At 43.6% G+C, this 19,036-nt stretch overlaps 2 protein-coding genes across 2 annotated transcripts in view; both read right to left on the minus strand.

Annotated features, from left to right (window-relative positions):
- Positions 1-858: 858 nt before the first annotated feature.
- On the minus strand, positions 859-11,310 carry asb4 (ankyrin repeat and SOCS box containing 4). Its single transcript, XM_041902168.2, has 6 exons — positions 10,586-11,310; positions 8,714-9,013; positions 8,305-8,547; positions 6,770-7,017; positions 5,450-5,563; positions 859-5,064 (listed from the first exon to the last, which is right to left on the minus strand). The coding sequence occupies exons 1-6, from the start codon at positions 10,884-10,886 to the stop codon at positions 4,876-4,878; spliced, it is 1,395 nt and encodes a 464-aa protein (XP_041758102.2). The 5' UTR covers positions 10,887-11,310; the 3' UTR covers positions 859-4,875.
- A 6,487-nt stretch (positions 11,311-17,797) lies between these two features.
- The window catches only part of ppp1r9a (protein phosphatase 1, regulatory subunit 9A), a 93,480-nt gene continuing 92,241 nt past the window's right edge, over positions 17,798-19,036 (minus strand). Inside the window, exon 19 of the mRNA XM_045226415.1 lies at positions 17,798-18,517. Within this exon, the coding sequence (XP_045082350.1) occupies positions 18,305-18,517 (213 nt within the window). The 3' untranslated portion in view covers positions 17,798-18,304. The remainder of the gene's footprint in view (positions 18,518-19,036) is intronic.

Here is a 19,036-nt window from a genome sequence, read left to right on the forward strand (position 1 = left end):
ACGTCTTGCCCTATTCAGTTCACGTCTCTGAAGTGCTCCCTCAATGCTTTTTGCTATTAGCTCTCTTCCCACCATAGCAAATTAGACCTAATGCTGATTGAAATAGACCCACCATTATAAAGACATTTGGGTAGCGAGCTTGAAGGTAAAGGTCACATTTAATACAATATAATACCACAGAGCCATCTAAGCCTTAAAGGTGATAGAAGGATCTTAGTCATAAAAAGTGATAAGATTAAGTTGTTCACTCTCTTTAAGTACTCTGGAGAGGATCAACACAAAGGGGGAACGTTTTCAGAGACCATACATCATTCTTGTGTGCTGTGTTGCCGTTGAATAGATGCTTTATTGAACTTGTAAGGCTCCAAGTGCATGCTGTAGGCTACTATACATCTGTGCAATGCTAACTCTCTTACAGTGACTGAGTATTTCAAGAACTCATACATTCCCCCCAGCTGGTCTACTGTTTGTCTTTGGGCAGATGTAAACACAGAGATTGCAGCAGCATAAATGAGATACAAAAAGGATTCAAAATAACACAATCTTAGATAACGCAGTCATTATCAGAGTGTTCCAAAAACATTTGTCTTAGAACTAAAGATAGCGAGTCCCTGTGATGATGTCTGTGCAACACTTCACTGTCAGGACTATCAAGTGAATGGAAACATACTGAGAAATGTCTTGAGTGAACTGCCAAGTATTTGTCCTTTTGAAAGGAGTGTGTGAGTGAAATCCACTCTGCAGTGGTGAGTCATGGGGTTACCCAAAGAGAGAGGGAGGGAGGGAGAGAAAGGGGGGAGGGAGGGAGAGAAAGGGGGGGAGGGAGAGAAAGGGGGGGGGGAGAGAGAAGGGGGGGGAGAAAGACAGGGAAGGAAAGAGAGAGAAAGAGTCAGACAGTCTGAAGTCAGTCAGCGCTGCAGTGAATCCTTGGTGTCACACAAACGGGTGACATCATAGACCAGGACATCCAGTATTAATGTCTGAAAGAGGCTTCAGCTGTCAGACTGAGACATCCATTCATCCAGCTGTCAGACTGAGACATCCATTCATCCAGCTGTCAGACTGAGACATCCATTAATCCAGCTGGCAAACTGAGACATCCATTAATCCAGCTGTCAGACGGAGACATCCATTAATCCAGCTGTCAGACTGAGACATCCATTAATCCAGCTGTCAGAGACATTTATTAATCCTGCTGTAAAACTGAGACATCCATTAATCCAGCTGTCAGACTGAGACATCCATTAATCCAGCTGTCAAATTGAGACATCATTAATCCAGCTGTCAGAGACATCCATTCATCCAGCTGTCAGACTGAGACATCCATTCATCCAGCTGTCAGACTGAGACATCCATTCATCCAGCTGTCAGACTGAGACATCCATTAATCCAGCTGTTAGACTGAGACATCATTAATCCAGCTGTCAGATTGATACATCCATTAATCCAGCTGTCAAACTGAGACATCCATTCATCTAACAGATGCTGTCAGACTGAGACATCATTAATCCAGCTGTCAGACTGAGACATCCATTAATCCAGCTGTCAAATTGAGACATCATTAATCCAGCTGTCAGAGACATCCATTCATCCAGCTGTCAGACTGAGACATCCATTCATCCAGCTGTCAGACTGAGACATCCATTCATCCAGCTGTCAGACTGAGACATCCATTAATCCAGCTGTTAGACTGAGACATCATTAATCCAGCTGTCAGATTGATACATCCATTAATCCAGCTGTCAAACTGAGACATCCATTCATCTAACTGAGATGCTGTCAGACTGAGACATCATTAATCCAGCTGTCAGACAGACATCCATTAATCCAGCTGTCAAACTGAGACATCATTAATCCAGCTGTCAGACTGAGACATCCATTAATCCAGCTGTCAGATTGAGACATCCATTAATCCAGCTGTCAGACAGACATCATTCATCCTGCTGTCAGAGACATCCATTAATACAGCTGTCAGACGGGGGCATTATTAAACCAGCTGTCAGAGACATTTATTAATCCTGCTGTCAAACTGAGACATCCGTTAATCCAGCTGTCAGAGACATCCATTCATCCAGCTGTCAGACTGAGACATCCATTCATCCAGCTGTTAGACTGAGACATCCATTAATCCAGCTGTCAGACGGAGACATCATTAATCCAGCTGTCAGACTGAGACATCGTTAATACACCTGTCAGACTGACATCCATTAATCCAGCTGTCAGACTGACATCCATTAATCCAGCTGTCAGACTGAGACATCCATTAATCCAGCTGTCAAACTGAGACATCCATTAATCCAGCAGTCAAACTGAGACATCCATTAATCCAGCTGTCAAATTGAGACATCATTAATCCAGCTGTCAGAGACATCCATTCATCCAGCTGTCAGACTGAGACGTCCATTCATCCAGCTGTCAGACTGAGACATCCATTCATCCAGCTGTCAGACTGAGACATCCATTAATCCAGCTGTCAGACTGAGACATCATTAATCCAGCTGTCAGACTGAGACATCCATTAATCCAGCTGTCAGACTGAGACATCCATTAATCCCGCTGTCAGATTGAGACATCCATTAATCCAGCTGTCAAAATGAAACATCATTAATCCATCTGACAGACTGAGACATCCATTAATCCAGCTGTCAGACTGAGACATCCATTAATCCAGCTGTCAAATTGAGACATCATTAATCCAGCTGTCAAAATGAAACATCATTAATCCATTTGACAGATTGAGACATCCATTAATCCAGCTGTCAGACTGAGACATCCATTAATCCAGCTGTCAGATTGAGACATCCATTAATCCAGCTGTCAAAATGAAACATCATTAATCCATTTGACAGACTGAGACATCCATTAATCCAGCTGTCAGATTGAGACATCCATTTATCCAGCTGTCAAAATGAAACATCATTAATCCATCTGACAGATTGAGACATCCATTAATCCAGCTGTCAAAATGAAACATCATTAATCCATCTGACAGACTGAGACATCCATTAATCCAGCTGTCAGATTGAGACATCCATTAATCCAGCTGTCAAAATGAAACATCATTAATCCATCTGACAGATTGAGACATCCATTAATCCAGCTGTCAAAATGAAACATCATTAATCCATTTGACAGATTGAGACATCCATTAATCCAGCTGTCAGACTGAGACATCATTAATACAGCTGTCAGACTGAGACATCCATTAATACAGCTCTCAGACTGAGACATCCATTAATCCAGCTGTCAGATTGAGACATCCATTAATCCAGCTGTCAAACTGAGACATCCATTAATCCTGCTGTCAGATTGAGACATCCATTACTCCAGCTGTCAAACAGACATCCATTAATTCAGATGTCAGACTGAGATGCTGTCAGACTGAGACATCATTAATACAGCTCTCAGACTGAGACATCCATTAATCCAGCTGTCAGACTGAGAAATCCATTAATCCAGCTGTCAGTCTGAGACATCCATTAATCCACTGTCAGATTGAGACATCCATTAATCCAGCTGTCAGACAGACATCCATTAATCCACTGTCAGATTGAGACATCCATTAATCCAGCTGTCAGTCTGAGACATCCATTAATCCAGCTGTCAGACTGAGACATCCATTAATCCAGCTGTCAGACTGAGACATCCATTAATCCAGCTGTCAGATTGAGACATCCATTAATCCAGCTGTCAGATTTTGACATCCATTAATCCAGCTGTCAAACTGAGACATCCATTAATCCAGCTGTCAGACAGACATCATTCATCTTACTGTCAGAGACATCCATTAATCCAGCTGTCAGACGGAGACATCATTAAACCAGCTATCAGAGACATTTATTAATCCTGCTGTCAAACTGAGACATCCATTAATCCAGCTGTCCGATTGAGACATCATTAATCCAGCTGTCAACCTGAGACATCCATTCATCCAGCTGTCAGACTGAGACATCCATTCATCCACCATGTCGGGCCAAAGAAGACGAATGTCCTCATATGTCATTATCACAATAGACTCAAGAGTCTACAGTAAGATCAGAATATCCAATCAGTGTGTTTGACCCAGTGTTCGCCTCGACTGCTCGGCAGTGATATGCTACTGAAATTAATAAAATAGACTGAAGAACACCATTCCATTTGTCATTCCTATGGCTGTATCGGTATCATCATCAGTTTATGATCACTTTTGGTTCCACTTTCAGCAACAGCAGCTACAGTATCTCTTAGTGCAGTTGTTTTTTAAAGTTAGATCCACTCATTGAAACACCAAGGAAGTAAGTGATAGTGTTACAACACCACCTAGCTAGACTTGAGATATCGCTACACTCGATATGTCTAGGGGTCCTAGGCCTGGCTAAATGATCTAGAATCTGTCTAAATGTGTGCATTAACATGAGAAGAGAGAGTACGTGGGCCAGGTGTTGAATGTATGTGCCCGAGGAGACAGCAAACTTACCGGGTTCAGGTCGAGCTCTGTCTCAACTCTATTCTAGCCCAGCCCAAATGGTAGTGTGGTGACACAATAATAATAAACAAAAAGGAAAACAACAAAAGTTTTTACACAAACGCTGGCTGGCCGCCAGGCCAATAGTCTAATCCAAACTCACTCTTTGCAATCACCTGCAGTCACTTATTGCCCCCACCTGTGAGCAATCCATTGCTTATCGAGCTTAGCACCTGACCCAGTTTCTGCTGCCACCTAGGGTGTGGAAGTGGCAGTGTTCTGTATACCTGTGCACCTAAGCACTAACTAACCTAAACTACCCTCCATCCATACCACTACCAATAGCATCAGATACTGTCTCTCTTGTATCGCTCAGGGCAGCTGTCTTCTGAAGATAGATCATTCAGTCAAACACCTAGTCAGCAAGTCCATCAATAGAAGGTCCCCTCAGGTTCCAGTAGCAGGTATCTCTGGATTGGGGGAGGTAGGGGGAGGGTACCTACCCCCGTGTGGCAGCGGTTCTCCATAGCCCTCCTGACAGCACACCGGGCCAGGTGCATCAGACCACGGGGAGTGTTGGAGCACACAGCAAACATGGACTTATAGAATTCCTCATGTTGCTGGAGAAACAAAACAGAAACATATTGCAGCGACCTTAACCCAACACATAGAGAACTTAACCCAACACATAGCGACCTTAACCCAACACATAGCGACCTTAACCCAACACATAGTGACCTTGTCAAAAGGTTTGGATCTCTAGGCGTAACGGCTAAGGTGTTGGGTTGACAGTCGCTGGACCCGGGTTCAAATTCACTATAATATGGAGGATACAGGTAAATTAATGTCAGTGCATAATCCCTTTGGGGTGATGATATCATCTTAAATGTATCTCAGACTGGTCCTGATTAGTGTGAAACTAAGTCAGCAACATTTTTATTTGTTTAACTTTATAATACTGCATAGACCAACAATGAGATTTGAGACTGTATGTTTGTGGGTTACCTTGTAGGAGGCTTCAGGAATGGATGATCTCCACTTGTTGGTGGGTTTGATGCGCTCATATGAGTTCATCATGACTTCCACTGCATTGGGATACTCATGGCAGGCCTGCAACACCTACAAATGGGTCATTCCTCCAAATGAGTACCTTTTGCATTCCTTTGATATTTTAAGTAGAATTGTGCACCAATATTTAATTTTAAAAGCCTGTTATATGAAATGACGTGGCCTTTAACATAGATCACATGGAAAATTCAATAAATCCGATTTTTAATATGAATAAAGACTTGCTAAAATGCCAAATGTGTTACATGTCCCTCTGTGCACCCTCTGTGACTTCTTGGAAGATTTTAACCCACTTAACCCAAACATTGTACAACAAGTTTTCACCATCATTGTAAAGCCCTAGTTATTATTTATTCCATGTGATTAGTGATTCATCTAATCACATAGAATGTCTGTCCCTCATTTGAAGGTCAACCCTGTTATGTAAAAGGAACTCTTGTTTTAATATGGTGAAACTATTCATTTTTGAATATATTTTTCCAAAATAAACATTGAACATCTAATAGTCAAATCATAGTATAAAAGCAGGTGAGCTGGTTCTACTCTTTTTGGCAATTTTCTGGTGTTTTGTGGTGAAAAACTGAGCGGGTCGAGCATAACATGTTACCCATAGACAGGCTAGAAATGTTTTAACAATTACTTATTTTTTTGTGAAGCTTGCAGTATCCAACACTCAGACATCATTTATAAACAAAGCATTTGTGTTTAGTGAGTCCGCCAAATCAGAGGCAGTAGAGATGACCAGGGAGGTTCTCTTGATAAGTGTGTGAATTTGACCTTTTTCCTGTCCTGCTAAGCATTCAAAATGTAATGAGTACTTTTGGGTATCAGGGAAAATGTATGGTGTAAAAAGTACATTATTTTCTTCAGGAATGTAGTGAAGTAAAAGTAAAAGTTGTCCCAAAAAACGACTTAAGTACTTTAAAGTATTTTTATGTAAGTACTTTACACCACTGAACTCCTGCAGGTATCTCCGCTGACCTCCAAAGTGTTTCCCCTACCTTGTGGAACTGTGGCGGGTATCTCCACTGACCTCCATGTGTTTCCCCTACCTTGTGGAACTGCGGCGGGTATCTCTGCTGACCTCCAAAGTGTTTCCCCTACCTTGTGGAACTGCGGCGGGTATCTCTGCTGACCTCCATGTGTTTCCCCTACCTTGTGGAACTGCGGCGGGTATCTCCACTGACCTCTATGTGTTTCCCCTACCTTGTGGAACTGCGGCGGGTATCTCCACTGACCTCTATGTGTTTCCCCTACCTTGTGGAACTGCGGCGGGTAGACCCGTGGAGCTCCGAAGTTGAGAAGCAGCTGGTAACAGAACTCGGGGATGGCCATGGGCCTGACGGAGGTGACCTTCAGGACGTACTGGATGGGTTCACAGCCGTTGATGTCCATGGTCGTAGTGTCCGCCCCCGCCTCCAGCAGCATCTGCATCAGCACGTGGTCACAGTTCCAGGAGGCCTTGTGCAGGGCTGTCTTATAGTCATCTTCATAAAGGTTAGGGTCTGGAACCAACAAAGGGTAAACAGTAATGTAGTTTGCATCCTTTTCATATTTTTTTCTAACAGTATTTAGCATACACAATTACCTAGACAAATGCCTAGAAGATATGATGTGAGGCCTTCTGTAGGGGTGTGATGAGACACAGACAAAGTAATTTTGCATCCTGACGATGATAATGCATCTGACCACTTGAAGTATAAAAAAATATTTGATGAAAAAAATGTTTTGGCCTTACTGCTATTAGCCCGTACAAACGCATTGAATAACAGATTCACTACATGGAACAACAGATAGTCCTCCAAAAAATCTAAAGGAAGTTTGTTCTGAAGTGTCTGTCCTATATCTGAGAGATATAAGAAAGATCAGGAAACAATATATATATATTTTTTACATGTATTTAATCCCTTATTTTTGGCACTAAACAGTCTCCATATATACTTCCATTCATTTTTTCAACTGGTACCGGGGGACCTTGAGACAAGTCTTGTGAGGCCTGTGGGCAACCGACATGTACGTGTTCGTGAGAGTCTCACCTTTCCGTGTAGATCAGTTGGTAGAGCATGGCGTTTGCAACGCCAGGGTTGTGGGTTCGTTTCCCACGGGGGGCCAGTATGAAAAAAAAAAAAATGCTCTCACTAACTGTAAGTCGCTCTGGATAAGAGAGTCTGCTAAATGACTAAAATGTAAAAATGTTAAGTATAAAAATAAAAATAAAACATTAGTGTGTAGCCCAAACTGTTCAGATGCTACAGACAGAAGTTGGCAGATCGGCTGTACTGACTTCAGACCAGTCCCAAGAAGCTTGTGGGGGTCATAGAGCAAAACGGAGAACACCATCGTGTTGGCAGATCGGCTGTACTGACTTCAGACCAGTCCCAAGAAGCTTGTGGGCGTCATAGAGCAAAACGGAGAACACCATCGTGTTGGCAGATCGGCTGAAAGAAGACGGGTTTTCTCACGGTCTGACAAACACCGCTCTAGCTCTGTCACCTTTCACAGCAGATGTGGAAGTGCAACATCGGCGGATGCTGTGGATTGAGATGCATCCAATGCAGAAAACAGATATCTCTAGCTTAAACTGACAGGTTTAAAAAAATTATAATTAGATTTCTGCGGGGGCGCGGACATCGACTCTAGCGGGTTTTAAGATCACAATCAATAAGACAACATGGACTGGGGGGACTTGATCCTAGATCAGCACTCCTACTTTGAGACACTTGATACATACAGTATGGCCCCAGACCTCATCTGTTAGGAGTGACCCAGAACACTAATCTGTTTTACCTCACCTGCGCCGTGGTCCAGCAGCATGCGACAGACCAGGTGGTGGTCCTCGCTGTAGGTCTGTTCACGGATGTCCAGAGCCCAGAAGGCTGCAGTGATCAGGGGCGTCTCCTGGAGAGAGTTGACAGCGTCCACCTGGGCCCCGTGGGAGATGTAGAGAGCCACCAGCTCAGGGATGCCCAGGCGGGCTGCCGTGTGTAAAGGTGTGTCCTCGTCTTTGCTCTGACTGGGTTTGTTCACATCGCCCCCTGGAGGTAGGGAGGGAGGGAGGCAGGGAGATAGAACATGCATAAGTACAGTATGCCTACTTAATCACATGATTTTGCATATCCAAAGACATGGCAACCTCAAAATAACACGATTTGACCTGCACTGAACACCTGTATTTTTCATTTAATCGCCATCCATTCTCACCATTAAGAATGAGTTGCTTGGCACATTCCACAGACTCTTTAGTTATACAGTAGTGTAGTGGTGTGTGTCCGCTCAGAGACAGGCTGTTGACCCTCGCTCCGTGGCCCAATAACAGGGCCACACAGTCGCCGTGGGCGACCGTACAGGCCACATGAAGCGGGGTCTTCCCATTGGGCTTCCTGTTAACCGCCGCCCCCTTCTGCAGCAGCACCAGGGCTGTCTCCAGGTAGTTGTACATCACACAAACGTGGAGGGCCATCGCCCAAGAACACTCTAGCTTGTAGTCCGGCAACCAGAAACCTAGAGTAGTGAAAAAAACAAAAAAAATATTACATTTTTTACAATCATTATTCAGCCTCCTTCTCCCCTCTCTCTCCCAATGACATCCTGAGACTAGTGAGCTTTGGTCGCCCGACAACCTGCCCGCTCGACCCCATCCCCTCCTCCTTTCTCCAGACCATCTCTGGAGACCTTCTCCCATTCCTCACTTCCCTCATCAACTCATCCCTGACCACTGGCTGCATCCCTTCTGACTTCAAAATGGCCCGAGTCGCTCCCCTCCTCAAGAAACCAACACTTGACCCCTCTGTGTTACGGTGGCTCGCCACACTACCAAAGCTGACTCTCTCTCCTCTGTTCTCATCCTCCTAGATCTATCCACTGCCTTCGACACTGTGAACCATCAGATCCTCCTCTCCACCCTCTCAAGGCTGGGTGTCTCAGGCTCTGCACACTCTTCGATTCCATCCTACCTGGCAGGCCGCTCATACCAGGTGACGTGGAGAGGATCTGTGTCTGCACCACGTACTCTCACTACTGGTGTTCCCCAGGGCTCGGTTCTAGGCCCTCTCCTCTTCTCTCTATACACCAAGTCACTTGGCTCTGTCATATCCTCACATGGTCTCTCCTATCATTGCTATGCGGATGACACTTAACTACTTTTCTCCTTCCACCTTCTGGCACCCAGGTGGCAACACACATTTCTGTGTGCCTGGCAGATATCTCCGTGAATGTCGGCCCACCACCTCAAGCTCAACCTCGACAAGAAAGAGCTGCTCTTCTTCCCAGCGAAGGCCTGTCGCTCCAAGACCTCTCCATAATGGTTGACAACTCCACGGTGTCCCCATCCCAGAGTGCAAAGAACCTTGACGTGACCCTGGACAACACCCTGTCGTTCTCTGCAAATATCAAAGCAGTGACTTGCGCCTGCAGGTTCATGCTCTACAACATCTGTAGAATACGACCTTTCCTCACACAAGAAGCGGCGCAGGTCCTAATTCAGGTGCTTGACATCTCCTGTCTGGACTACTGCAACTTGCTATTGGCTGCAGCGGCGGTCAGTGCCGTTTAAGATGAGGGAGGATGATTTTATTTTCATGAGCATGGCCTTATTTCTATTACAGCATATTGGATGACTCTCATTCATATTCCATTCACCCAGTTCAATGTAACAGCGATAGGATTAGGCTACTACATGATACTCACATTTTCCCTATACCCATCATGAGGTTGTTACAACTTAGCCTATGAATGAAAGTTTACAACATAGGTGCCCACAGGTCGAGAGACAAATTTGAGGTGACAGACAGTGACATTCAATACCACCTTGCACACTCTTGCCTGCATCTAGCTGATATAGGGTGTAATTTTTAGTCCAACAGTTGCAAACGAGAGTTTCTATTGGACAAATTCAGGTATGTTAATCCCCTTTTTGCTTCCGTTTAAGAAACGTTTTTCAACAGTGTTAGCAGTGTTCACCTTTACCATGCGTGAATGAAATCACAACCATGGCTTTACCTTAGTTCCTGCATACTCCTACCATGCACAACCCTAGTCTGGAATCCAAACTGACTAGCACAACCCCAACCCAACCTTGCTTGTATGAGGCCAGGACCATGCGTTTATCCTCCACCTCCAGCACGGTGTCGATGTCCAGGTTGGTGGTGTACAGTATCTCCAGGACCTCTGCTACGTTGTTGGTCTGTAGGGCCTCCAGGAAACGGGCCTTGATCTGCCTAGCAGTTTGTTGTCTGGAGGTCAGCAGCTGCTCCATGATCCACTGTCCCTTCTCTTCTTCTGGTGTTACTACTGCTCTCACGAAGGCATGGAGGCACCTTCTGATGATGTCATAAATGGTGGATAGTATTAGGCTTACACGGACACACATAGACATCCCCTCCCTCTCTGGGGGTCTCCTCTTGAAGTGACAGTGTCGCCCACAACACAACACAACACACCACACCAGGATTCTAGAAAGAGAGAGGAAGGGAGGAAGTGAAAGCGGGAAGAGAGGGCTGGATGGAAAGAGAGCGGGGTGTGAAATTCAATCCCTCTGGAGTCATGTTTTTAGGCAGGTTATAAATAGAGAGGAAAGTGGGAGTGGGGTGGCACCCATTGGGTAGTCTGGGAAACCAGACCCTAGGCAACAGCCAGAGCATTAGAACATTGTGGGTGGCAACACGGATGTCTAGAGAGTACCCATAGGTCTATGGTCAAAAGTAGTACACTATAAAGGTGAAATATGGTGCCATTTGGGACGTAGATTGCCTGGGACTCAGTTGTGATTGAAACAGGCAGACGTGGGTTGGCCAGTGTTGATCCTCAACTGTGCACATTCTGACAGAATAGCATTGGGGGAGGGGGTGGTGATAATAATAGTATACAAACAGCCATTTATATTTAGTTGCATGTGGACACAAGGGGAGCCAAGCAAGGTTAACAGTGAACAAGTATATTCTATGTATTCTGCAAAGCTCTGTGAAATTGACCTGGAATGTATCATTCACTGTCTGCAGGGTGTGATGTGAGTGTATATATTCTAAGCCTACAGCACAGGAGGTTGGTGGTACCTTGATTGGGGAGGATGGGCTCGTGGTAATGGCTGGAGCGGAATCAGTGGAATGGTATCAACAAAACCAAACACATGGTTGAATGTGTTCGATGCCATTCCATTCGCTCTGTTCCCCCCATTATTATGAGCCGTCCTCCCCTCAGAAGCCTCCACTGGCCTACAGGCTGTGAATCAATGACTTCGTCCCAAATGTCACCCTATTCCCTACATAGCCCGATGGTCCCTGGTCAAAGTAATGCACTATATAGGTATAGGGTGCCATAATGGACGCACCCAATCAGTTCCATATCTTTCTATGACCCAAGAACATTTTCTGACATTTGAGCATGTAATGTAGTGTTGGGCGTCTGTACTGGCTGTGCAGTTTTGATACATTATATAGAGCACCAACATTTAAACCACTTAAATGCAACTGGAAATGGGGGATGCAGTATTGCAAACAAATACTCACTCATAAGTCATACCACAAGGATACTAAGAAAGAAAAACCGAAACACAAGGCGGGTTTGGAATAAACGCTCACTCTGACAGGTTCAACTCATCTGGAGGGGTCTATTTACAAACAACATTAGTAATAAAGGCTACGTTGTGCGGTGTAGCCCCGGACAAACTCACCTGATTCAACTCAATGAGGGCTTGATGATTAGTTGACAAGTTGAATCAGGTGTCATTGTCAAAGGCTAAAATTAAAATGTACTGTTGGGGGGGGCGGGGTACTGATATAGGGAATAGGGTGCCATTTGGGACGCACTCCTTACACTACTTTGTCTACCTAGTGTGTTCTCTTGAGTTTTTCACGACAAAAATAAGGAGTTCAATTCATATTGATAATGCTACTGGAGCTCTGTCAGTATAGGCATCATCATGGCACCTGCGGTTCTTTATACAGGTAGAAAAGGACTAGCTCTGGTCCATGGCGACGACAACAACAACGAGTTGCCTCTGCCTCCGAGTGTGGTGGATGAACGTGCACTAACGCCCTGGACCAGAGCTAGAGAAGGACATGAGAAAAAAAAATGGAAAAGCTCTCAGTGCTGTTCTAACACTGGTTTGAAGAAAAATAAATGACACGGGACGACTGCATGAGACGCAACACAGTAGAGAAGAAGAGAAGGCAAACGACGGAACAATGACAGTGACTCCATTTTTATTCAGGTTGACAGATAGCTTCCCTTTCAACTTTTCAGAATGCAAAGCTGCCCTTTCAACTTTTCAGAATGCAAAGCTGCCCTTTCAACTTTTCAGAATGCAAAATAAGAGGGAGGGTAAGAAAATGACAGAAAAGAGAGGAGAGAGGAGAAAAAGATGCGCAGCTAGCTTCTCAGTCACGATTATCTCTCGCTCTCAGAACATTCGCATAGACAGATCGACCCAACCCCAGCCCCATCACACAAACTGTACACAGGCAGCGTACTGACACAGTAGAAAACAAGGCTTCTTCAGGGTTAATATAGCATATTGCTTTCAGCTTTTACTGTACATATAAAAGTCAGAGTGCTGTCCAATGGTAGACTGGGTGAGTGAGCGTTGGGAATAGGTTGGAGTAGTGTTACAAAAGGGTTTCATCGTAGCATAAGCCCAGACGCTCTGTTATAAGAGTAGTAGTGGAGTAACTTGAGAGGAAGGATGCTGCAACTACAATCACAATGAAAGAGGAAGGGGATTTTTTATTTATTTTTGGTTATGCAATTTAAGGGCGGGATTCAATCCGTATTGCGGAAGATTCGCGTGATATTAAGGGAATTTCCGATTGATCCGAAATATGCAGCGTTTACCATGAATGCTGTCTCAAACGCATTATAAAGCGGTTCTTCAGTGCTACAGATTGAATAGAGCCCTAAATTGGGTTAACATACAAACTTCAAGCCTTGGTAATCACTCGATTTGATGATCATTTTCATTTTTACAACATTTTATGAACATTTGTTTTAGATTTTTTTGGCAAAAGGGTAATCATACAATTTCTCGATATTATAATTATGCGTTAATACTCTAATGTTGCATAAGTTATTATAAACAATAGCCAAAATGCTTTGTTTTTAACATAAAAATAATAAATAATATCATATAATAATAAGATATAAACATTAATACCGGTGTGATCTAAGTGGCATTGCGGTATCATATGTCTTCTTCTCCCCAATTTCGTGATATCCATCGCTGCAACTCCCGTACAGACTCGGGAGAGAGAGCAATGCGTCCTCCGAAACACGACCCTGCCATGCAGCACTGCTCGCTTAACCCGGAAGCTTATGTGTCGGAGGAAACACCGTACAGACCCGGGTTGGATCCTGTAATGCGCTGATGCGCTGACCGCCACAGGAGTTGCTAGAACTAGATGGGATGACGCTGGGCCAATTGTGCACCGCCTCATGGATCTCCCGGCCGTAGCCAGCTGGGACACAGCCTGGGATCGAACCCGGGTCTATAGTGATGCAGTGCCTTAGACCGCTGCGCCACTCGGGAGGCCGGTATCATATTGCTCTCTCTTATCCCATCCACCAATACACCGGGTATACTTGCCTTTAAAGGGACAGTTCACTCAAAAACTATATTTAAGTATTTTGTTCATTAGTCTACTGTTAATACAATCCCACAGAATTGTGCATGTCAGCAGTCACGTTTTCAAGATAGAGCACTTTCAGTACAGAGCAGAAACTGTGATGCTGATGTGTTTTGTTTTTGAGTGAACTATCCCTTTAACTAGTGCCTTTAATAGGGATGGAAACTACTGTATCCAAAGCTGCCTTACATGTTTCTGTTGTATCAGGCTCCGGGGTGAAGTTTCCCCTAGGTACAGATCTAGGATCAGCTTCTCCTCCCCCAATTCTTACCTTAACCATTAGTTGGGGAAATGGAAAACTGACACAAGATCAGTGTCAAGGGGCAACTTCACCCTACTCCGTTGCAACAACAGCAGCATCACCATCATGGAGACATTTCAATGGCCATACATTGTGTGTAAACATGACCAAATGATGATTCCTGGGTAAGATAATGGAACATAATGACTAAAATATATTCAAGACATATTGCATACAGCGTCATTACAACAACTATGTCAATGTCATTACATTTAAAAAAAAAGTATCTATTAAAAAACATTGAAATATAAAATCCAAAATGGTTGGACTGTATTGCGTGCATGTATCTAGTGCAATGTTTGTAATCTCCATAATTGTGTATGTACTGCGGCGAAACCAAGGGCCCCAGTCAATAATGAACCTATACACAAACACAACCCTCTCTTTTGATTCTGTGTCTTTCTTCACGTTTCAGTTTTGTTTTGTTCTTTGTATTATTATGTTGTTGTATTGTTTGTGTGTCGTTGTATTTAAAAATTGTGTGACTGTTATTGTCTATCAGTGTATCAGTGTTTTGTTACTTGTCATGTTTTGTGTTTTTTTGTGGACCCCAGGGAGAATAGCTACTGCAAAAACTAATGGGGATCCGAATAAACAAACACATAAACAAAGCAATAAACCCGGGTAGTTGGGTAAATACTGCACCCTGTTCTGAGAATTCTAACCAAAGAAACAGAAGAAGCTTTGCATTATCCCAGGGCATACAACGCAAACAGAATCATCTGAAAAGGTCAAATCACAAAATAATGATGTCATGGTCATATTATTTGCCAGTTTAGAGACATTTGGGAAATAAAATAAAATAATGGATGACTAAATGTCGTCTCAGTCTATTTTAACACTCAGTTAAAAGCGGGTGGTATTACGAAAATCTACTCTAGTTTTCTAAAGGCAGCAGTTGGGTATTACTTTAGTTATTTAGAGAATATCAAAAAGAGGTTGAAAGCAGGTTACAGGTGGAGGTTGAAGAAGCAACATTATGCATAACTCAGGATCTTCTCTTGAAATCTCACCATCATGTTTTTGGAGCAGGGTTTGGTATGTTACAAATTCATGGAAATGTTCACTTCACACCAACAGGTTTAGTGTATGCAGAGTAAAGAGTTTAGTTAATACAGTAGTTGAAATTCCAGTGTTGGGACCTCCAGTGTAGTTCCAGTAAAGAGCACAAATACTTCTTGTTCCTCCCACAGACTTGGTTCTTATTCCACTAAGTCTTGAAACTTGTCTATTCAATGTAAATGTAATGTAAATGTAGACTTGAGTTCCTCTTGAGTAGTTCCAGTGTTGTTGTCATTCTCCAGCGGTAGGAGTCAAGCAGCAGGCCTGACCCCTAGTGGTGAGATATCGGTATTGCACCACCATCCACTACACAGGCCTGACCCCCTAGTGGTGAGATCTGGATATTGTACCACCATCCACTACGCAGGCCTTTTATACAGTATGTAATGTGCTTCATCAGAGCTATGAGGGGAGATTCAGATTCCATAAATCCATCTAGCTATCTGCACAGGATAAACGTGTTGCCTATATAAAAAATGGCACGTTAGACATATTTATCTCTATATTATCATATATGTACATTGCACAGGAGTTTGGTGGCACCTTAATTGGGGAGGACAGGCTCGTGGAAATGACTTGGGTGGAATAAGTGGAATGGTATCAAATACATCAAACACATGGTTTCCAGGTGTTTGATGCCATTCCATCTGCTCCGTTCCAGCCATGATTATGAGCCGTCCTCCCCTCAGCAGCCTCCACGGGTACATTGTCATTATGTCTAAAGGTGTTTTATACAGTTGAAGTCGGAAGTTTACATACACCTTAGCCAAATACATTTAAACTCAGTTTTTCACAATTCCTGACATTTAATCCTAGTAAAAAGTCCCTGTCTTAGGTCAGTTAGGATCACCACTTTATTTTAAGAATGTGAAATGTCAGAATAATAGTAGAGAGAATGATTTATTTCAGCTTTTATTTCTTTCATCACATTCCCAGTGGGTCAGAAGTTTACATACACTCAATTAGTATTTGGCAGCATTGCCTTTAAATTGTTTAACTTGGGTCAAACATTTCGGGTAGCCTTCCACAAGCTTCCCACAATAAGTTGGGTGAATTTTGGCCCATTCCTCCTGACAAGAGCTGGTGTAACTGAGTCAGGTTTGCAGGCCTCCTTGCTCGCACACGCTTTTTCAGTTCTGCCCACTAATTTTCTATAGGATTGAGGTCAGGGCTTTGTGATTGCCACTCCAATACCTTGACTTTGTTGTCCTTAAGCTATTTTGCCACAACTTTGGAAGTATGCTTGGGATCATTGTCCATTTGGAAGACCCATTTGCGACCAAGATTTAACTTCCTGACTGATGTCTTGAGATGTTGCTTCAATATATCCACATAATTTTCCTTCCTCATGATGCCATCTATTTTGTGAAGTGAACCAGTACCTCCTGCAGCAAAGCACCCCCACAGCATGATGCTGCCACCCCCGTGCTTCACGGTTGGGATGGTGTTCTTCGGCTTGCAAGCAGCCCCCTTTTTCCTCCAAACATAACGATGGTCATTATGGCCAAACAGTTCTATTTTTGTTTCATCAGACCAGAAGACATTTCTCCAAAAAGTAAGATCTTTGTCCCCACGTGCAGTTGCAATCCGTAGTCTGGCCTTTTTATGGCGGTTTTGGAGCAGTGGCTTCTTCCTTGCTGGGCGGCCTTTCAGGTTATGTCGATATAGGACTCGTTTTACTGTGGATATAGATACTTTTGTACCTGTTTCCTCCAGCATCTTCACAAGGTCCTTTGCTGTTGTTCTGGGATTGATTTGCACTTTTCGCACCAAAGTATGTTCATCTCTAGGAGACAGAACGCGTCTCCTTCCTGAGCGGTATGACGGCTGCGTGGTCCCATGGTGTTTATACTTGCGTACTATTGTTTGTACAGATGAATGTGATACCTTCAGCCGTTTGGAAATTGCTCCCAAGGATGAACCAAACTTGTGGAGTTCTACAATTGTTTTTCTGAGGTCTTGGCTGATTTCTTTTGATTTTCCAATGATGTCAATCAAAGAGGCACTGAGTTTGAAGGTAGGCCTTGAAATACATCCACAGGTACACCTCCAATTGACTCAAATCATGTCAATTAGCCTATCAGAAGCTTCTAAAGCCATGACATCATTTTCTGGAATTTTCCAAGCTGTTTAAAGGCACAGTCAACTTAGTGTATGTAAACTTCTGACCCACTGGAATTGTGATACAGTGAATTATAAGTGAAATAATCTGTCTGTAAACAATTGTTGGAAAAATGTATTGTGTCATGCACAAAGTAGATGTCCTAACCGACTTGCCAAAACTATAGTTTGTTAACAAGAAATTTGTTCAGTGGTTGAAAAACAAGTTTTAATGACTCCAACCTAAGTGTATGTAAACTTCCGACTTCAACTGTATAACACATCATAGAAAGAGGAGGACCACAGACAGGTGTGATATGTCTCAAGATGAAGACCTTTAAAAAGATACTCAGAGTGAATAAATACATCTAAATTACAGCAAAATAAATAGAATGTAATGGAGCAGGAGGTTTGGAAACACTACGAGGATGTACAATGAGGTGAGAGGCAGACGGGTGGGTGGGCAGCATCTTTCCAACTGTCTGCTCATTTCAGAATCATCTGTTCGGTGGTACAGTAGCTCGACAGCCTCCAGTAGTAGTGGACTCCACAGCCTGAACTCAAGCCCTGTTAGGTGTTCTAATCATAGACATATCACATATACATCTGGTATATCAGCTCAGTGGTTCTGTTGACTGCTTCTATCCCTGGAGATGTTACTTTGTACCCGTGGTCGGTAGAAAGACAAGGAGAGGTAGGTCTTAAAGGCGTGGGTTACTCTGCTGCGCCCTCTGCTGTTTCGGAGTGGCCCTTGCTGCTGGGTTTGTGGGCTTGTTTCTGTTGCTGCTCAAGCTCTTTCTTGCGGAGCTTCTCTCGCTGTTTGTCCAGTTTCTGCCGGTTCCTCCGAGCCTTCTCCATCAGGACCTTGAGGTCCTTCACCTTCTTCTTGATCAGAGCCCGGTCCTGGAAGGAGGCAACGCCAAGGGTCTGTACATACACACACCACACGCTCGCACACACACACACAAACACACACACACACACACACACAGGACAGGGGTCAGAGATGGGGGGATGTGAGTGAACAGGAGCATATCAGTAAGGGAAATCAAGTCCATGGAATAAAACTCGGCAGCTATGATCAAAACAAATATAACAGGAGTTGTAACAATTTCAGTATATATACAGTACAAGTCAAAAGTTTGGACACACCTACTCATTCAAGGGTTTTTCTTTATTTGTACTTTCTACATTGTAGAATAATAGTGAAGACATCAAAACTATGAAATAACACATTAAACAAATCAAAATATTTTTTATATTTTAGATTCTTCAAAGTAGCCACCCTTTGCCTTGATGACAGCTTCGCACACTCTTGGCATTCTCTCAACCAGCTTCACCTGGAATGCTTTTCCAACAGTCTTGAAGGAGTTCCCACATATGCTGAGCACTTGTTGGCTGCTTTTCCTTCACTCTGTGGTCCAATTCATCCCAAACCACCTCAAT

The sequence above is a fragment of the Coregonus clupeaformis genome, chromosome 17, assembly GCF_020615455.1.
Source record: "Coregonus clupeaformis isolate EN_2021a chromosome 17, ASM2061545v1, whole genome shotgun sequence".
Taxonomy (NCBI): domain Eukaryota; kingdom Metazoa; phylum Chordata; class Actinopteri; order Salmoniformes; family Salmonidae; genus Coregonus; species Coregonus clupeaformis.

Coding starts and splice junctions, on each gene's coding strand:
- asb4 (XM_041902168.2), bottom strand. CDS start 10,886: ATGTCTATGTGTGTCCGTGTAAGCCTAATACTATCCACCATTTATGAC. Junction 8,548..8,713: donor CAAGCAACTCATTCTTAATG/GTGAGAATGGAT, acceptor CCCTACCTCCAG/GGGGCGATGTGAACAAACCC. Junction 5,065..5,449: donor TTCCTGAAGCCTCCTACAAG/GTAACCCACAAA, acceptor TTGTTTCTCCAG/CAACATGAGGAATTCTATAA.